Source organism: Cervus elaphus, chromosome 15 (genome assembly GCF_910594005.1).
Source record: "Cervus elaphus chromosome 15, mCerEla1.1, whole genome shotgun sequence".
NCBI classification, from domain to species: Eukaryota; Metazoa; Chordata; class Mammalia; order Artiodactyla; family Cervidae; genus Cervus; species Cervus elaphus.
Window position 1 is genome coordinate 81,686,494 of NC_057829.1, and position 20,635 is coordinate 81,707,128.

At 55.4% G+C, this 20,635-nt stretch overlaps 1 protein-coding gene across 3 annotated transcripts in view; it reads left to right on the forward strand.

Annotated features, from left to right (window-relative positions):
* GRK5 (G protein-coupled receptor kinase 5) overlaps positions 1–19,903 on the forward strand; it is a 225,651-nt gene extending 205,748 nt beyond the window's left edge. For all 3 annotated transcript variants that reach the window (XM_043924897.1, XM_043924896.1, XM_043924898.1), the window contains 9 exons: positions 452–592; positions 1,462–1,652; positions 4,126–4,163; positions 6,024–6,113; positions 7,934–8,142; positions 12,321–12,458; positions 13,207–13,344; positions 14,053–14,184; positions 15,395–19,903. In XM_043924897.1, coding sequence (XP_043780832.1) covers positions 452–592; positions 1,462–1,652; positions 4,126–4,163; positions 6,024–6,113; positions 7,934–8,142; positions 12,321–12,458; positions 13,207–13,344; positions 14,053–14,184; positions 15,395–15,493 — 1,176 coding nt within the window. In that variant the 3' untranslated portion in view covers positions 15,494–19,903. The remainder of the gene's footprint in view (positions 1–451; positions 593–1,461; positions 1,653–4,125; positions 4,164–6,023; positions 6,114–7,933; positions 8,143–12,320; positions 12,459–13,206; positions 13,345–14,052; positions 14,185–15,394) is intronic.
* Positions 19,904–20,635: the final 732 nt, after the last annotated feature.

The window sequence follows — 20,635 nt, forward strand, 5'->3', positions numbered from 1 at the left end:
TCCAAATGCCCTGGGTCTCATTCCTCTAAATTATACAGTCAGAGTTCCCAGGGGTCTCCCATGACTTCCCCGCCTCCCGAAATAAGCCTCTCCTACCAGCAGCTGGTGCTTCAGAGTCCCCAGTTATTAGCGGCTGCATCTGGTTAGAAGCATGGGACAGAGAAAATCTAGTTGTCCCCCGAGAGAGGAACAGTTCTTTCGGCCTTGGCCACCACCTAAACTGGTATAAATTGCTGCTTCTCCGCCTCCAAGGGCTTGGGTTCACCTGAGATGGCACCAGACCCAGATCTTGGCCAGGCCTTGCTGAGTCCTGAGGCTGGGATAGCCACAGGCCAGGGCACAGCTGGCTTTGGCCGCCGTGGTTCCCAGCCGTGGAGACACCCCATCCTGGCCTGGAGGGAGCCTCAGAACTCACCTGCTGTGTGCCCTTGTCTTCTCTCTGCCCCCTCAGGTCTGTGCCTGCCAGGTTCGGGCCACGGGTAAAATGTACGCCTGCAAACGCTTGGAGAAGAAGAGGATCAAAAAGAGGAAAGGGGAGTCCATGGCCCTGAATGAGAAGCAGATTCTGGAGAAGGTCAACAGTCGGTTTGTGGTGAGTGTCAGGGCCTAGGGACAGCCCCCCCTCCAGGTGACCGGAAGTGAAGCAGAGCCCCCCCAGGTGACCGGAAGTGAAGCAGAGCCCCACCAGGTGACCGGAAGTGAAGCAGAGCCCCCTCCAGGTGACCAGAAGTGAAGCAGAGCCCCCCCCCCAGGTGACCGAAAGTGAAGCAGAACCCCCCCCCCGTGACCGGAAGTGAAGCAGAGCGCCACCCCCAGGTGGCCGGGAGTGAAGCAGAGGCCCCTCCCCACCCCCGCCCCCATGACCGGAAGTGAAGCAGAGCGCCCCTCCTCCCGGTGACCTGTGCAGCCACAGGGAGAAATCACTTCTGGTTTTGAAGGCACCACAACAGACAAGGCTGCCCCGGGTCCATCCGTCCTTCAGCATCCCTTTGGCGTATTTCTGTGGGGATGTCTGGGAGATGAATTCCTGGCGGAGGAATCACTCTGTCAGAGAGCGTGTGCATTTCCCCCAGTTACACCCCCACCAGTTGTGCCTGATGGCACGCGGCGCCATCCACCCAGGCTGCCTGCATTCCCCAGAGCTGGCGGGTTTTGTAAGGGGACGCCCAAAGAGGACAGAAGTTCTAACCACCTGATGCACGCACATGATTTTGTGACATGAAAGCAACAGACCCCGTCCTGTCGGGACCCATGAAAGGTGCCAGCTGCCCCTTCTGACTCTGCTTTCTTGCCTGGAACCTCCAAATTAGATGGAGAGTCAGCGATGGGGTGCAGTGGGTGGTGTGAAGCGGCTGCAGCTCCCCACGCTAGTCCTCCCACCCAGCTTCAAGGGCCCCTGGGGAAGAGGAGCAGCTGTGGGGGTCCCTGGAACCCCACCGCATGGCTGTCTTGTGCTCCCAGGTCAACCTGGCCTACGCCTACGAGACCAAGGATGCACTGTGTTTGGTCCTGACCATCATGAACGGCGGGGACCTGAAGTTCCACATCTACAACATGGGGAACCCCGGCTTCGAGGAGGAGCGCGCCCTTTTCTACGCGGCAGAGATCCTGTGCGGCCTGGAAGACCTCCACCATGAGAACATTGTCTACAGGTGAACGGGCAACCCCGGGTCCCCCCATCTGAGCCTGAGCGAGTGAGGCCAACCCTTCCATGCTCTGAATTGGTTGCTCATCCTTGCCCTCGAGTTGAGGCCGGGTCATTGCCCTTGAGTCAGACAGACTCCCACCCTGGAACCGAGAAAGGGAGGGGGATCACTTGGGGGAGCCAGGTGTTCCTTGAAAGTTGATGAGGTTGGGCCGCTGGTCCTTCCCACCCAGCGCCCAGGAAGCTCAATGGAGCCTGGTGGTCTGATCCAGAACCAACCCCTGCAGGACTTCTGTAGGCATCAGAATGCCCACTGAAGCAGGCATCAGAATGAACCCCGGTCTCTCCCATCCCAGGACCAGGTGTCCAGCTTCTGTGAGCAGTGGCCTTCAGACTCTTCTCGCAGCCCTCCTACAAGAATCTTAAAAATCTCTGTGCCCTCATATGTTCTAAGTAGACACCTAAAATAGCCCATTGATGTTAAAATAGTGGCTAATATTTTTAAATTGAACTCGTGACATCACTATCTAAAGGTATCCAGTGGAATCTAATTGCTGTAGCAAATTGACGTCCACCATCATGCATCTAGAAAAAATGCATGAAAACTCTTTGATGGTGAGGAATTGTCTATCCTTCTCTACTTCCTTTGGCCCCCAGAGACTATTATTTTACTGTAATATATTTTTTGCATAAAAGTCAATGATCAGCATTCCACTGTGAAATATATGGATGTAAATAAGATTTTTTAAAAATTCTCACTGACCATAAGGCTCTAAGTGTTAAAATAATTTCTTCTGTTGAATTTCCCTTATGATTAGTAGGTCCCACTTCTAATTGGGACCCTGGAGGTTTCACCCCGTGGAGCTGGGCACCATAGCAATATGCAGGAGTAGGGAGGAACCTGCTTTTCTTCTGTCAGTTGGGAGAAGAGCTATTGAGAAAGGACAGGTGGGAGGGGAGATCCTATAAGATGCCAGGACAAGGCATTATGATGCTAAAGATCTAGGAATGCATATTCTTGAAGTCCCAGCGCATGGGTGACTCTTTCATCCCCCACCCCCACTGGGCACACACACCCCAGTTTGAAGACTTTTGTCACAGGGCTGTTGGCTAAGAATATCTTGGGAGCCCAAGGCTTTGAAAATAAGGAGGAATGGTCTTGATAACATGCCCTCCCCCCGCCCCCCACATCTCCCAATTTATGCTTTTGTTCTGTTTTCATTCAAGTGAGAAGAGAGTCACAAAATTTTCCCTGAGGGTTGAAAAAAGAATCCTCCTCTTGATTGTTTTTCTCTTAAAAAAAAGAAAAAGAAAAAGGCATCCCTCCAAGTTCTAGCCTTTCTATTAATACTAGGAAGGAAGAGAACCACGGTGCCTCCCTGGCCCGACCACTGGCCATAGCCTCTCTGTGGGTGTGGGTTCTGTGCCCATTAGCCAGCTGTCTTTCCAACCTGGTGGTCGGTGGTGGCCGATTAATTGAAATGAGGTCTCCTGCCCTTATTTGGAGTGGTTAGCACACCAAAAGCATGGAAATTAATAACAATGGCAACAGAAGTATGTTGTAATAAGTAATCACATACAGACCCCAATTATCACTTTGTGAGCTTGCATCACTGGATGTGGGCACATGAACCTCTCCCCATGAGGACAGCTGCCCTCAGTTTAATGAACAAAGCCAGTTGGTTGAGAACCAAATCTTCAATCCAGATGCCATGTGTGGCATCTGTGCAATGGCTTACCCGAGTTGCACACTAGGGTGTCCTTTGGTTATTCTTTAATTCACGGAGAAGAGCTTTTATTAATAAAACCAGACACTTCTGCTGCCTCTCCCCGTTACAGTGGAAAGGTTCTCTTTCTCATGAGCATGACCATGTCTTGTAAAGAGAAGAGAGACCTTGGGGACTGGAGGAGGTGGTTGCGTCTACAGCTGTGCCTGATGACTGTGCTTTCTCCTAGGCTGTGGCTCAGCTGGAGCTGGGGAAAGTGCCAGGCTCCCGGGGGCCCCATCCCAAAGGGAGTCTTTGTCCTGGAGGTTACCATTCTGTCCCTTACAATTCTCTGACCCAATTCTCCAGTGGGGGTTTTGTCCTCAGTAACTGCTCTCCCTTCATTACCAGGCCTGGCTCTTGCCTTCAGGGCATCCGGAGACCTCGAGGTCTTCCCATCCCGGGAGTGGTCTGTCACCTCCCAGCCCCGGGGACCCTTAGTGCACGGACTAGCCTTTGCCTAACCTTTTCAGTCACTCTCCAGAGTCTAGAGGATACCTATGGCAAACAGCAGCATTTGTTTTAAATTAATACCAGGGGGAGAGAAGTGAGCCCAAGATGGTCTTGACCCAGAGAGAGACCAGACCTCCTGAGCCCAGAGCTGGGGAGGGACCACTCAGGCCTGAGTAGCTCAAGGGGGTCCACAACAGATGCTGATGTGACCTTGCCACCCAGAACACTCACACTCACATGCTGGTGATCTTTCCCTTTCAGAGATTTGAAACCCGAAAATATCCTGTTAGACGATTACGGTAAGTCAGGCAGCGGCCCCGGGGATCCGTTCCCAGCTCTGTAGCTGAGCGTCACAAGCCAAATTGAGCGGGAGGCTTCCAACAGAGACTCAGAGATGCTGACCCTGGGTCCTCGGGAGGGCAGAGGGTGTGGACACAGATCCTACTTGGTGAAGAAGGATGTGGCTCAGCGGCCGGTGGAGGACAGGGAGAGAAAGGGAGCCAGCACTGAGTGAGGAGTCGAGGGTTCCAGAGACTCTGGGCAGACATTTAGTTCTCACACAGCTTCCCTCACCTCATCTTTCTAGTCTGTGAAATGGAAACAGTGGGCCTTGCCCTGCCTGCTTCAGATGGTGGAGGGTGGTGCTGAGGTTCTGACGAGATACCTTGATAAGTTGTTTTATCAACTGTGTGTGCGGGCTTAGTCGCTCAGTCCTGTCGACTCTATGCGACCCCATGGACTGTAGCCCACCAACCTCCTCTGTCCGTGGGATTCTCCAGGCAAGACTACTGGAGTGGGCTGCCATTTCCTCCTCCAAGGGATCTTCCTGACCCAGGGATTGAACTCCTGCATTGCAGCTGGCCTCTTTACCATCTGAGCCACCAGGGAAGCCAGCCATGACATGTTAGGTGTTATTACTTGTCTGTCATCATTGTTATTTTCAGGTGTGTTTGTGCACACACACATGGATAACAAAGCCACCACAGGAGCCCCTCACGATTATTTAGACTCACACCTGGGAAAGTGTTGTCGCATCTTCTATCTAACTAAATTGTCCCATCTTTACAGAGGGAGCAGGGCCAGTTGACCGTGTGCCCATTTTACAGATGATAAGATTGAGGCTCAGAGAAGCCTACTCACCAAGGCCACCCACAAAAATCAGTGGGGAGTGGAGACCTGAAAGTAGGTCTCCCTGCCAGCAAGTCCCAGGCCAAGGGGAGGGAAGGGGAGGGAGAAGACCTGGAGAAGAGGTTTGAGTGGGATGCTGTCGGGCAGAGGGCTCAGGGTCCACTGCCCCTCTGTGTATGCGCCCAGAGCCCCCAGGGAACTCAGAACCGTGCCTACCACCAATCTATCATCCGACGTCTTGAATCTGCATGCTCTCTCCCCTAGCACCATTCCTGCCTTCATCGGGGGGCCACCGAGCCAGCGGGCTTCACTCAGCTCCAGCCTCTTGGGGGGCTCCCTGCTTTGGGCCTCGTTGAAGTCCAGTCTGGGGAGGGGCGTCAGTGTTCCTTCCTGCAGGGTCAGATGAGGCCATGACCCTTCCAAGTGGGCTGCTGGAAGAGACAGTGCCAAGGCACACTCTCAGCACGGGGTCGTCTCTGGCTTCTGGGGGTCAGTTCTGGCCTGGGAGCTCCAATGCCACCTCCCAGTCTCTGCTGGTCTGGGCAGCAGGTTCTCCAAAGGGAAACAAAACAAGCAACCCCAAAGACCAACAAGGCAGAACAGGGAGTTGCTTCCCAAGTTGCTTTGTGATTTTTCCTGTTAAGCAAATTGTTGCAAAATGTCAGGAGAATCTCACATTTTCCCATGAAGCAATCCCAGAATTGGGCCAAGGCATCTTAAACTTTGTGATGTTAGCCTCCCAAGAAGCCCCTTAGGGCATTTTATGAGGCTGGTCCGCCATCTTCCAGCCGAATGCAGGGGTCCTATTGCATCTCTATGTTTTTCTCCCTAAAAGTAATAATTTACTCCTGACCTCTGACACCTGACTCTCGCGATGGTCCACAGTCACCCTGCATGGCCAACTGGGTACCACTCTTCTTGGGACAAATGAAAAGCGAGGGCCCCGTGGCAAGTCTAGGGTCCTGCCCAGGGTGGACCAGATGTCCACAGGGCCATCCCAGGGACCTACTGACCCTGCTGTCCCCCATCAGGCCACATCAGGATCTCGGACCTGGGCCTGGCCGTGAAGATCCCCGAGGGAGACCTGATCCGCGGCCGGGTGGGCACCGTTGGCTACATGGGTGAGTATGGGATAGCTCCTCCCCGGGCTGGGCCCTTGGAGCCACTGGCCTGTTTGTGTAATTTGCCGAAGTAGTCACGTGGGAGGCGGGAAGTTGTAGCCAGGGTCGGGGACGTGTTGGGGCCCCAAGGTGTCTTGACTACACTGAGTTCTGCAGCCCCCACCCCCAGCCCCACCTGTGTCTCAAAGCCAAAGCCCTCCCAGGGCAGTTTCAGAGCTGACACACACAGTTGCCTGGGGTGTGGGTGAAGTAGGGGTCCGGTGAATTGACAGACAGCCTTTCAGAGTGACCTCAAGGAGGGGAGGTCATTAGGAAGGGCCCAGAAAGGAAAGGAGCACGCCACCTACTGTGTCACAAAGCCCCGTTGTAAGCAGGGACCAGCCTTGGCTCCTGCCCCGTGTCCCCTGAGCCTTCTCAGAGACGGTTGCCCTGGAGCTACACTGGTCCCCTGGGGTCTGCCTTCCAAATAGGGATATTCCTCAGGCATCTTCCTGTATACCTCACACACATCCACCTGCTCACCCCAGGAGGCAGGGGACTCAAGAAAGCTCCAAGAAACAGGGACACTGTTGTCCTCCTCTGGGCTCATGCCAGCAGCACACGCTCAGGGTTCTGGACTCTGGTGTCAGAGGGTCCTTATCAGATTTCATGGTATTGGGGGACCCATGGGGTATGTGTCTATGTGTATGTAGGAGGTATATATACCTATGTGAATGCATACGGATGGGTGGATGCATAGATGATCGATAGGTGATAGATAATGGATGGATGATGGATGACTGGGTTAATAAATGGATGAATAGATGATGAATGGATGGATAGATGATGGATGGATGGATAGATGATGGATGGATGGGATGGATGGGTGATGGATGGATGGATGGGTGATGGGTGGATGGATGATGGGTGGATGGATAGATGATGGATGGATGGGATGGATGGATGGATGATGGGTGGATGGGTGAGTGATGGAAAGATGATGGATGGATGGGTGATGGATGGATGGATAGATGATAGATGGATGGATGGGTGATGGATGGATGGGTGAGTGATGGATGATGGGTGGATGGATGGATGATGGGTGGATGGATGGATGGATGCATGATGGGTGGATGGATGCATGATGGGTGGATGGATGGGTGAGTGATGGATAGATAAATCCATCTGTGTACGCTGTGTGTGCCTGCTTGGGCATCTGTGTCATCTTCTCGTGCACAGTGTCTGCACCCATGTGGATACATTTGCCTTCCTGGATGTATGTGGCCTGCCTATCTTCTCTTGCACTTCTCTGGTGAATCTATAATCCATTTAATCAAAGTGTTAGGGAAGTCATAGTGAGACGTTGCTGGAATTCCAGATACATTTAAAATCATCTTTACTTTGGGTAGACACACTTTCATTCATTGAAACGAATATGTGTGCAACACCTACTGTATGCCAGGCATTGTACCTGTTACCAGGAACAGCAGGGAATGAGGGGGCTCACAGTCTAGTGGGGGAGATGTCAAGGGAACGGGTTGTTTTCATCCACCATGGTCAGGCGTCTGAAGCCACAGTCAGAGTCCTTTGGGAGTGCAGAGAAGAGCAACCAAGGCAGGCTCCCTGGAAGAGGAGGTATTTCTAGCAGTTGGTGGGCAGGAGTCAGCAGTGGGAAGGGATCCCAGCTATGGAGCCCCAGGCCTCCTGTGAGCAGTACCATCACTCCTGGTTGCAGGACGTCCTGAGGCCCCATTAGCATCCCAGTCCTGGCCCCACGTGCCTGGCTCTGACCCACCACCAGCTGTCTCTCACCTCCCCTGGGTCTCCTGCTCTGCCCCCAGCTCCAGAGGTCCTGAACAACCAGAGGTACGGCCTGAGCCCTGACTACTGGGGTCTGGGCTGCCTCATCTACGAGATGATCGAGGGCCAGTCGCCCTTCCGCGGCCGCAAGGAGAAGGTGAAGAGGGAGGAGGTGGACCGCCGGGTGTTGGAGACGGAGGAGGTGTACTCGCACAAGTTCTCCGAGGAGGCCAAGTCCATCTGCAAAATGGTGAGCTCCTGGTGAGCCAGACATGGCCCCAGGCCCAGTGTGCAATGCCGGCTCCCCTCCCGGCCCCTAGCCAAGAACAGCCAGCAGGCAGATGGGAGCAGGGGCAGGGCATGCTAGGGTGTGGACGATGAAGCCACCGGGTCTGTGAGCTGGGGTGGTTGTCAGACACTTCCAGGAGGGAGCCTGGGGTGGGGCAGGGAGGCTCCGTGACAAGGGAGGGGGGCTGCGGTGAGCAAGGGGAGACACCCTTATGTCCAGCTCTGAGGGGAAGTCAGCATGGGGGAGAAAGAGGATGCTCCCAGCTGGTCTCCAAGATACAAAGGCATCAGGACAGCCCCTACCCTTGACCTTGGGCTTCCTGTTCCGTCCAGCTCTGGATCCCTGGTGCTGCTCTGGGGCCAGGGGCTGCAGGCGGTGAGTGGTGATAGTCTTGGCCTTCGAACATCATTTAATCAAGTTTTCCACCCACTACATGGAATGTTGGTCACACCTGCTGAGGTCCTGAGTGACAGCGTCCGTGGATAGAGAATTTGACCCGGCCCCAGACAGAGCTCACTCGGGGTGTGGCCTTTAGCCAGGCTGGTGGGCAGGGGCCAGACTGGGGGCCTGGAAGCTGAATAGAGGAAGGGGGGTGGCAGGACCTCAAAGTGAAGCTGGAGAGAGTCCGGCCCTGGACCGAGGCCCTTCTCCTCAGTTCCGGTGGGCCCGCTTCCTTCCCTGCCAGGCTCTCTGGCTCCCAAGTCCCACCTGTGCCCCCCAGGGCCCTCTTCCCTCTGGCTTCAGTACTGCTGTGCTGGCAGATGCCCTGTAATGCCAGCCATGCGGGGCCAGGAAGGGCCTGAGCGCCCAATGCTTGGCACCTGGGAGCCCCCAGGTCCCTTCCTCTGCTCTGCAACTAGAACAGCAAGACAGGGATCTGACCCTCGGGGTCTGAAATGTGAACGTCAACAACCAGGCCGGAGTCCAGGGAAAGGCAAGCCTGGGAAACTGATGACAAGTAGCGAAGTTTCTGCTTCTAGAAAACCCGAGGCTGCACTGCTAGGGGCCCCGGAGCCATGTGGCCTAGTTCCCGCCCCCAGAAGGCCGCCCTCCTGGAGCCGGCCACCCGCTGCCTGACCACTTCCTCTCACCAGCCTCAGCCTGACGTCACAGAGGCACAGGGAGAAGGATTTGGTCCAGAGCTGCCATCTGACCACTTCCAAAGAGGAACCATAGATCTGCCATTTGCGTGTGTGAGAGACCGTGAGGGAGGCATGGCGTGTACACAAGCAAACACATGCCCGGACCACATGCCTGGGCCAGCCTGCAGCTGGGCGGCCTCCAAGGAAACAGGTAGTCACGGCAGCCGGAGCTGGGATAGAGGGGCAAGAGGAGCAAGGCAGCAAAAGGCAGGTACATGGAAGTGTGGGGTACCCTACAGGGATGGTTGAAAACCGGGGGGGTCAAAAGGGGAGCCAACAACACTTGGTTGATGTTGCAACCAGGTACCTATCCACGGGGACCTAACTGAGTGGGGGACAGAAGGTCAGCGCATCATCAAATAGGTCAGGAATTCAGAGAAGCAGTTCTTGAGAGACCCTAAGAGCAACAGGGGACCCGCTGGGAGGACAGAGAGGCACAGAGAGCCCCCTGCCCACGGTCATCGGCTCTGGGGCACTGCCGTTCCTCTGCTGCCCCCTGGTGGCCACTACAGGGAAGGCGGCAGCTGAGCCTGGGTCTCCAGGCGAACCTGGGCTCACAGGTGCAAATGTCAAAAGCAAGGTCCCCTCGTCTTTCTCAGCTAGAAGAACCTCTGGTGGCCTCTGGTCTTGCTCTGCCTCCTTGCAAATGACCCTGAGGTCTTGGAATTCTGATCTAGGACTTCTTCCATGCCCTTAACCTCAACCCATCTGGTCTGGCAGCCAGGCTCGCCCTGTCACCACCAAGGGACACCAGGCCCAGGACATAGCAGGGCCTGATCGTAAGGAGACCACAGAGGTCCTGGGCCGCTCCAGCCCTGCCTACTGAGGAAGACTTTTCTACAAACAGCAATAAAGTCAGTCCGCAGCCCCCATTCCACCTGGGCAGTCACAAGACCACCTCCCCTGCCCCTGTGGTCCAGGAGTGCATGCCTCTCATTGTCCTGTCTCCTGGGTCCAGTCCCTAAGCCCAGACCTCAGCCCCCACCTTTATTAGGCCCCTGCTGAGTCCTAGCACTGGTCCTTCCCCATGGCCCTGTATCCCTCTCAGTCTCACCCATCCTTCCAGCCCATCTCTAGTCATCCTCCTCCAGGAAGCCCTCTCTGCCTGCCCCATCCCCCTCAGCTCACACCTCTCTCTCTCTTGCTTCTCCTGGTTTATACCTGATATAATATTTGTAAACTCTTGACCTGATGCCCAGGCTGCAAACAGGCAGCACATAGGTGGGTGTTTATTTTAGCTGAACAGTGTTTTAGAAAAAAGTGAATAGTGGGTTAATTGCCAAGATTTTTAAATGGGGCAAAATCACATAAAAACCTGGATTTTCTGGCCTCTTTTGCAAAAAGCAGAAGCCCCGGACACCTGCCAACATTCCGGCCTGGCAGGAGCTGAGGGACAGCCTGGCATGGCCCACGCAGCCCAGCCCTCAGCTTCTACCCTCACTGTGTCATCTGCCTGGCCAGCCCCTGCAGCTTCTGGGGCCTGCAGCCCAGAGATTTCTCGGAGACAAGCAGAGCCCAGAAGAAGAGCAGGAGTGGCCTTGAGCCACCAGTCCACGGGGCCAAGCCCGCTGGGGGGGGGGGGGGGGGAGGGGGCGGGGTCGGTAGACCGAGTCGGGCGACATTGTGAGCAGCTAGCTCTTGGCTCCGTCCCTTCAAGGCTTGCCCCACTGTCAGCTTTCACTCCTTAGTTTTGAGGGGAGCAGTCCCAGCAAGTCTCCCCTCCAGACCGTGGACCTCAGGAGGCCCCCTGCCTCTAAGAATGAGCATGTGCAGAGGGCACCAGGACGCTGGTAAAAGAAAGGGCTGGACTCCCTCCAAGGTGCTGGCCGCCCACTTTGATTTCAGTCTTGAAGCAGACACTTAGATTCCAGCTGTGTCCTCGGGGGAGTGCTCAGTGTGGCGGGCAGGAGAGCAGGCAGGGACCCTGGGGCAGGGGAGGGAGCTGACCCTGCAGTCATGTGGGGGGGCCCCCCGCCTCATCTTCAGCTGTGGCCCGCCCCTCCCCGCCCCTTCCTCCTCCCCGCTCCCCATCTTTCATTCACATGTTCCTCCCGTCTGGTCCTGTGTCTGTCCCTGCAGCCCCTTCCTCTCCTATTAACCTTCCATCCTGCCTTTTGTTTGTGATGAGGACCTTCTTCCATCCTTGGCTCCCCACTATGTCTGTGTTAAAATCCCACCTCCAGACCTGGCCTTCAGGACCCTCCATCACTCCTCCCCAGCTGGTCCTCTTGACTCTGACCCATCTCTCTCACCCCCGTCCTTCCCTCAGACTCAAAGATGAGTGTTCTCCAAGCTCGCCCTGCTTACACTGTCACAGGTCCCTCCAGTGCCTTCTGCCCCCTTTGAAAGCCTGTCTCAGACGCCCCCTCCCCAGACCACCTCCTGATCCCTCAGCTAGCAGCCAGTTCTCATTTCCTCCACCACCGTGGTGTCGTATCTGCCTTGCCCTGATGGGTCCTCTTAACATGACTTTGCTGAGGCCAGACCCTCAGCATCCCGTCTCTCGGCACCTAATGTACAAGTCTGCCATGTACCTAGGAATCGAGTGAAAGAATGGGAGAGCCCACAGACCAGTCTTTGCCCTTTGTAGCTTAGCTGGAGCAGAAGAGGGGATGCCAGTTCCGCACACATTAGTGGGTGCCAGGTACGCACCAGGCACAGGCCATGCAGTTGTGGGCAGAATCAGACAGGACTCCTGCTCTCCTGACGGTTCCAGGCATCTGAGCACGCTGGGATCCTGGGACCACAAAGTACCCTGCAGTTCAGGAGATCCTCTGAATCAGGGTAGAGCAGTGTCTGATGGGAACCTGGGGTGGCCCAGGCCTGGTGGATGGGAAAGAAGGGATGTCTTGGCAGGGGATGGCTCGGAGATTCTTGTGTGAAAGGGAGGTGATCACAGGCTCTCCAAAGCCCCTCTGCCCCTTGGGCCTCTGGGCAGGAGGAAAGGCCCCTCCCACCCCCCGCCAGGCAAGTCCTCATGGGGCTCTCCTGTCGCAGCTGCTCACCAAAGATGCGAAGCAGAGGCTGGGCTGCCAGGAGGAAGGGGCCACGGAGGTCAAGAGACACTCCTTCTTCAGGAACATGAATTTCAAGCGCTTAGAGGCCGGGATGTTGGATCCCCCCTTTATTCCAGATGTGAGTAGCTCCCCAGCCTGGATTGAGCCCGTGCACTGGTTTACGACCTTCGACTTTGCTAAACATCTGTGCGGGGCCCTGGACCAGGGGCTGAGCCCTGTGGCCAGGGGGTGGCTCCAGTCTGCCAGTAGCAGAGCATTGCCTGGTCTGGGGGGGTCTTCATCACCTCAATGAAGTTTTCATTTCCAGATTCCCAGGCTCCCAGAACCTCTGGGAGCCCTCCCCCACCAACCTTGAACTCCCAGAGGGCAGGGCCCAGGTTTGTCTCTCTGAGTCCCTGAACTGCAGCCCCAGAGCATGTTTGGTGGACAAGTGAGATGAAAGAGATCACCAGGGTTACAGCATCAGGTCCATAGCAGCACTGACGGCAGCCTCATGGCCCAGTGCCTCGATTGTCCCCATTTTGCAGGCGAGGAAACTGAGGCCTCCAGGGGTTAATATGACTTTCCCAAAGTGCCTAAGCACCACAGTTGGGACCCCAGGCCAGGTCTGTGTGTGGAAGACAAGCCTGCATGGTGACCCACCACCCCCCGACTGGCCTCTGATGTGGGAAGGGCCAGAGCGGTCCTCCTGGGACATCCCCCATCATAGCCTGTGGGTCAGTGATGGCAGGAAGGGGCTTGAGTTCTCATCATCCCAACTGGGGGCCCCTTGGTCCCTCTGAGCCAGGGCAGCCAGGTTCCCAGGGAGGGGGGGAGGCCCTGGGAGACCACCCCTGCCCCCCCCATTCAAATCCCTCCCTCCCCAGCCCCGGGCCGTGTACTGCAAGGACGTGTTGGACATCGAGCAGTTCTCCACCGTGAAGGGCGTCAACCTGGACCACACGGACGACGACTTCTACTCCAAGTTCTCCACGGGCTCCGTGCCCATCCCGTGGCAAAGCGAGGTGAGCACGGTGGGGTCCTCGGCTTCACCCCAAAGCGGGGGCGGGGCTGCTCTGAGGGCAGAAAGGGTCGGCGAGGAGGGGGGGCGTCCTGGTGGGCAGACTGGGGCATGGTGTGGTGCCAGGTCAGGAGCTGGTGGAGCAGGGAGAGGAGGCCTGCCCGGATGACTCTGGAGAAGCGTGGCTGGGAAACGGGGCAGCAGCTGGAGGCCCGAGGGGGATGATGGAGTTGGGGCAGTTATCTGAGGACTGAAGATGCAGCAGCAGGCAAAATCGCATCCCTCCTTTGGGGATCTTAGTGGCGGGTGAGCCAACAAAGTGCTCCCGTTATCCCACTGCACACTGGGGGATGGAGCCCAGTCCGAGCTGGTTCGCGTGAGATAGAAATGATGGGGCGGTCAGCCTGCAGCCCTGGAGCGGGGCGGTCCAGAACACGGGTGGAGAAGGAGCTGAGGGCGGCTGGAAGATGAGCACCTCCATCCCACCCTCTGTGCCCTGCTTCTGTCTTCTGAGTGAGGGCGGCTCGCCAGGCGGTCCGGGAGAGGCAGTGGGCAGGCGGGAGGCTGTCGGGGTCTCAGCCCAGGCGAGTGGAGGGCCTGGCAGGACCAGGCTCGGGACCATGCCGCCCGCAGCCAGGCTGCTGGGCTGCCTGTCTCCCCGGGATGACCTGGACAGCCCCTCGCCCCGCCTGTGTTTTGACCGCTTCCCCAGATGATAGAGACAGAGTGCTTTAAGGAGCTGAACGTGTTCGGACCCCACGGTACCCTCTCAGCGGACCTGAACCGAAGCCACCCTCCGGAACCGCCAAAGAAAGGGCTGCTCCAGAGGCTCTTCAAGCGTCAGGTGAGACCCTCGCCCCCAGCCCAACCTGGATGCCCTGGTCTCAGCTCCGGGAACCCCAGGCCTGACCCTTCCATAGGACTGAGACCTACTTGCGGGCTGGGGAGACGGGGAGGTTGCAGCTGCAGCCTGGAAGGACAGGCAGCCTGTGCGAAGTGCCTTGAAACCCACTGGTTGATGGGGTCCCCAGAGCGGAGGGGCACACCCAAAGTTGACCCTCTGTCAGGGTTCCTCAGCCTCAGCACTGTTGATGAGTTGGGTTTATTCTTTGTTGTTGGCCTGTCCGATGCCTTCAGGGGTTTAGCAGCACCCTTGGCCTCCAGCCAGTAGATGGCAGTAGCATCCACTCCCTTGTGTTGGTCAAATGTGTCCCCAGGACCCCCATCTCTGACATGGACAAGCACCCCAGGACAGCCCCGGATTCTGGGACAGGTGTTTGCTATGGAAGCTCACGGTCTTGAGTTCAAATCTAGCCCTGACCCCTTCTCGGTTGGGCGGCGGCTCACTGACCCTCTCCCAGCCTCTGTTTGCCCACCAGAAAATGCAGGATGGAGATGCTCGCTGCCCCGGGTGGGAAGAGGACTTAGTGAGGTGGAGAACAGTGGCCTCAGCACAAGCCTAAAACACCACCAACTGGGGCAGCAGACACCCGGATCTCTCTTCTCCTGGGATGGGGTGCTGAGAGACTGCCGGGGGACTGAGGATGAGCAGCTCATGGTTCTGGAGCCGGGCAGCCCAGAGAGCCCTTTGTATACACAGCCTAGTTTCCTTTCTCCAACAGCCCCGGGCACACGTGGCTCCTACCCCACCTTACAAAGGCCAGGCAACCAAGGGAGTCAGACACTTGCTGAAGGTCACTCAGCTAAGAAGTGGCACATTTAGGGTTTGAGCCGGCAGCCTAACTCCAGGCCAGCAGGTCTAACCATGGACATATTAATACAGAGGGACCGCCTCCTCCCTGCCTTGGGCTTCTGTGAATTCCATAGCTTCTCCCAGGCACCAGGAGAAGCCCTCCACCCGCAGGGTGCTCTGTGAACCTCGGCCTGCGGGGGGGAAACAGAAGCAGCAGAAAGCAAGAGGGAGGGCTGGTCACCCAAGCACTTCTCTGGCTCAGGTTCCGAGGCCCCCATGAGGCAAGGGCCCCAGGGCCTGACTCTGCAGTGACTGACTTGCTCTCTCGCCTTCTCTCCTCTCTGCTCACCCACCCTCCCAGCATCAGAACAATTCCAAGAGTTCACCCAATTCCAAGACCAGTTTTAACCACCACATCAATTCCAACCACGTGAGTTCAAACTCCACCGGAAGCAGCTAGTTGCAGCTCTGGCCTGAAGTCCACGGTGGGACCAGCCTGGACCCTTCTTAGAAGCGGACTTGTGACCGGAGGAGCTCCCACCTCGGCGGGTGGGTGGGGAAGCCCTCCAGGAGCCGGGGAAGGAGGCCGCCCACCCCTGAGACCGGGAGCCTCCCAGTTCCCCAAAGAGATTTCCACTCAGGTCTGTGTTCGGAGGCGGCCCTCGAGCCGAGATGGATTGGACATGTCTCTGGCGAACATTGCAATAGAAATCCAGTCGGATACAACAACTTGCACGTATTTTAATAGCATCCTAATAACTAGAACTGAATTTTGTCTTTATTATTTTTAAAGAAAAGTTTTGTAAATTTCTCTATTGTCTCAGTTTACATTTTGTATATTTGTATTTAAAAGAAAGTCAGACTTTGAGGGTGTATATTTTCTGTGCAGCCACTGTTAAGCCATGTGTTTTAAGACATTTTAGAGGGGGGTTGGTGGGAGGGGGGGGATTTACAACAACAATGAAAAAATGTGACTCAAGACTTCCAGAGCCTCAAATGAGAAAATGTTTTTATTAAATGTAGAAAATGATCCACACTTCACCTTTAAAGGATTGGTTGTATCCATCTCTATAAGCTTTTCCTCCCATTGGCACCCTCATTCTGTTGGCTTGTAACCATCTGAATTAAATAACACTGGGACATCACCCCCAGCCAGAATATCTTCCGTTGGGTGCATGGAATCACCTGAGCTCTGCTCCATCAAGACGTGCACTTTCCCTTTGGGGGCGCACGATGCCACCATTGCCTCGGCCTCGGCCTCCTCTTCCTTCTGGAAGGCAGCCAGTGCTTGGAGCTGAGAGTCTTCAGCACAATGATGTCTAGGCCTCTTTCTTTCTGAGCAGGTTCTGACTTCTGGAGCCAGTATGTTTTCAAGAGTCTTGCATTTGGGGATTATTCTATTTTTAAAGAGACACATAGCAAGGATAAGTAGTCATGGAACCCCAAGAGTCCCAAGCCCTTCCGGCCCATGGAAGCATCAGGGGCAGAGGTCTTGGGTTTGTAGAGGGGAGAGTGGCTTGCCCAGGGCCTCCAGGCACATCCCTTGAGTATATACGGGATCAGAGGGTCTTGAGAGCTTCGAGGGCCCCCATAAATTCATTGGCCCAGGTGACATGGATGGATGGATGGATGTGGTTGGTTCTCCAAGCAAATGGGCCACCAAAGAAGCTCAGGACCCACCGTCCCTTCTGGGTGAGGGAGGGCAGAGGCATGTGTTAACTGGGTGTCTCAAATCTCCAGGCACAAGCAGCCCCAGGAGGACTTGGTGGCTTTGCCAGCCCAGGGCCTCTAAAAGGTCCTTTGATCCTGGCCATCCAGCCCCAGGTTGCCTTCCCCTGCTGCCTTCACAAGATGACAAGGAGCAAATGCTCCTTTGCTTCCCCTCCCAGATTGGATGAGAGGTCAACCTCCCACTCTCTCCTGCCTGCGCGGTTGGCCTCAGTCAGACCCGGTCTCAGCTACCAGGCAGCTACCCGGGTTTATCCCGGTGTGGGCCCTGTACTTCCTGCAGCGAAGTCTCCCATCAAAATACAGATTCCGGGCTCCACCCCAAACTCGCAGAACGGGGTTCTCAGGGGGTAGGTCCAGGAACCCGCTTCTTCAAAAAGCTTGCCAGGTCATTCTACTGCACCCCAGAGTGTGAGAACCACGGCCTCAGGCCACCCGTGGGGCTTCTGATTCTCCCAAACTTACTTCTCTAGGTGACCGGGCAGCTTTGGAGCCTGAGGTTTCAGGAAGAGAGAGAAGCCAGTGTGTCCGCCTTGTGTGTAGGTCCCATGCTCCTTCCCCAAACCTTGCCATTAGGTCTGGGCGCTAGACAGGCGCCTGACCTTTGCAACTGACCATTTTGAGGCCATTTTACAAGCAAAGAGGAGCCAGGAAACAGTTGGGCTTCCCTCAGATCCCTTTAATACACATTATTATTTTCTTCAAGACTGGCTCATGTCTCCAACCAAGGCTGCTTCCCTTCCCTTTCCTGGGCTGAGTACAAGATGAATACAAACAGCCATACTGATTTTTTGCTGAGGAAGTGGAGCTCTTTGACCAGTATTTTAAGATCCTCGAGCTCTGACTGACCTTCCTTTCTTAATGAAAAGAGGGACAGTCATCCCGCTGGGATAGTCACCAGCCCACTCCACCACCCTCCTGTCCGGAAGTTTCATTCATTTTGCCGCATTCACAGTGACTCAAGCTTTTCCAAACGGACTGGTGTGCAGAAGTCAGTCTCTGCACCTCAAAGCCAATGTACTGTCGGTTTGCATTAAGCATCCTCAAGGAGCAAGAAAGAAAACATGAATCCGTGGGTTTCTACGTTGTGAGAACAGAGATGCTTAGAGCACAGAGCTTTTCATGGCTCTTAGAATCACAGGCGTCTTCCTTCACAGTCACTATCTGCCCCCAAGCGCCCAGAGGACACAGAGTCAAACTTGCTGGCCTTTGCAATCCTGCTCTTCCTTTAGGCCCATTGCTCTGTACAGAGAAGGGGCATCTTCATTTAGAACAGTGCCTGAAAGTCAGCCCCTCCCCTCGGGGTCCCCACAGGTCCTGCCCCTGGGTGCCCCGACCTTGCACCCCACCCCCGCCCCAAGCTTCTACTCTGGCTTGTTTTCTATAGCTGCGGTTTTTAAAAGATTGTTTTTAATTAAGAAGAAAACTTCCTACCATCCACCTGTCCAGGATGAGTCATATTTGGACAGCAAGTGGATTTAAATCTTTTTACTGCATTGGAGCTCTTCACGGAAGAGCCTTTCTTCCTCCAAGTCGTGACGTTCTTCTCACCAGACCTTCGCTTACTTTGTGCCTTTGATGTGAGATGCAAGGTCACACAGAAGCGTCTCTGCTTCCACTTTTCAGGAGACAAGCCGCTGTACCCTGTGGGATGGGGGTGGTCTCTCTACCATGATCACCATGACCCAGGAGTGTTTCTCAAGCCCCCTGGCGGGGGGTTCTCCCATAATATCGCTCTTAAGATCACAAAGACCCAACCCCACCTTCCTGGAGGATGGCACCACCTCCCACAACAATTCGTCCTCTGATCTTCTAGGCCTGAGCATCACTTTGAAAACCATGAGGCTTCTTGCAAGGGCAGCTGGCTGGCACAGTAGCCAAGTGTTGCTCTGTCTTGAGCAGCCCAGGAGGGCTTCTGTCCTGACATGCACTGCTCTTAGCAAAGGGGAGCCTCGGTCTCGGAGGCCATGCTCCCCAGAAGCTAGCGGTGGGGCCTGGTATGCGCACGTTTCTCAGGCAGCCCGTGGGGGCAAATGGCAGCGAGTTCTGAGATCATGTGTGGGAATGTGGCCTTGGCATTGAAGGCACAAGTGGGATGCAGCTGCTTGCCCTTGAACCTAGCAAGCCCGGATGATGTTGAGGGCCTGCCCTCCGAGAGGCAGGGGGTGTCCATGCTATTCCAAGGTGACCAGCTCACCATGGAAGCTCCTCATCGTTCCACACCCTGTCCTCCCCCTTCCCTCAAAGATTTCCCACCAACTTTCTCACGCAATCTGCTGACCCAGACCTCAGCCCCGCAGCACCCTGAACTTGGCACCCTAGGCCTCGGCCAAGGGGAACAGCGGCCTTGTCGATCATCAACAGTCCCCAGAAATGAAGAGGGAATGCCAGTCGGGGTAACACTGGGCTCTCCTCTCAGTTTGCTGTGCGCTTATGTACCTGGGGGCAACCCCTCTGGTTGTCCCCTGTTCTCTAGCTCCACGCTCTGAAGTAGGACCTCCTAACCTTTCAGCCTTTGTACGGAAAGCATGTGAAATCTTTGTGCATCTCCAAGCGCAGGGCTGCGAGTCACGAATGGCAGAGAGCGCACGTCTTTCTGATCACAACAGACCGCAATGGTGACACTTCATCCCCCGAGGCCCCTTCTGTACCTACAACCAACCAGCCTAGCTTTTCAAGCTCCAGCAGGAGTGAGTGCTCATCAGGTCTAACTTTAAAGGTTTGCGCTGTGGACAGTGGCTAAAACTTTTGAAACGCTAGCTCTCCTTCGGAGGGAAAGACACACCCCAAAAGAAGAATCTAGACGTCTTGCCCCAGTCCATCACTAAGTCATTTTTGTAATAGATCAGAAGCAAGTGTTCTCAATTAGAAGAGCTTCGCGGCTGTTGGTAGTGTGAAAATAATAATCCTTCTAGTATCCAAAGGTTTTCTTTTGTTTTTTTTTTTTCAGGGAAATTTTAACAATGATGAATAAAAATAGTTCCACTTTGGAGGTTGTTCCTGAAGATACCGGCTTTTGTTCTCCTGTTGCTCTGAATCTTTGTATGTTTCCTCGAATATGTCACAGTGCTGCTGTATTTAGATCAAACCACTGTTGTTTTGTTTTGTTTTTTTAAGAGAAATAAATTCCTTAATGAAAATACGGTGCATTCTTTCCTTCTGAGCTGTTCTGTTCCTTCTGCCAAAGCCAGCTGCCCCCAAGATGCCAGGACCTGCCGCTTCGTTCTCTGAGTTAAACTCATCAGGTGGACGGTTCAGCCCCCCACCCCAAGGCTGGCCCTAGGCTGACCATCCCACCTGACCACAGCTGGCCCCCTCCAGGGGGCAGGGCTTAAGGAGCCCTTTCTAGGATGTTAGACTTGTGATCCCAAACCCAGCAGATGGCTCCAGAGTGTTCCTGCCACATGATACCAGGCAGGATGGGGCGAGCGGGCCCGAGTCAGTGCCTGCACCCCAATGTCGGATAGGGCACCTCCCCCGGCAGGTTTTATTAATACCTGACGGAGGCCATAACTCAGAGATGGACTCTGCAGACAGGGCCTCTTCTGGCCTTTCAGCCTCCACAAGCCACACGTTAGAACTGCACACCAGCATGGCAGGATGGCCTTTGTGCCTCAGAGCCCAGAGTCCCAACCCAGGCCCCGAGACCCCTCAGTCCCTCTCCACCTGCTTGGCCTAGTGGGACAATGAGCAGGCCTTTGGGGGCTAAGTGGGCTTCCCTGGCGGCTCAGCTGGTAAAGAATCCATCTGCAATGTGGGTAGACCTAGGTTCGATCCCTGGGTTGGGAAGATCCCCTGGAGAAGGGAATGGCTCCAGTATTCTGGCCTGGAGGATTCCACGGGCTGTATAGTCCATGGGGTCGCAGAGTTGGAC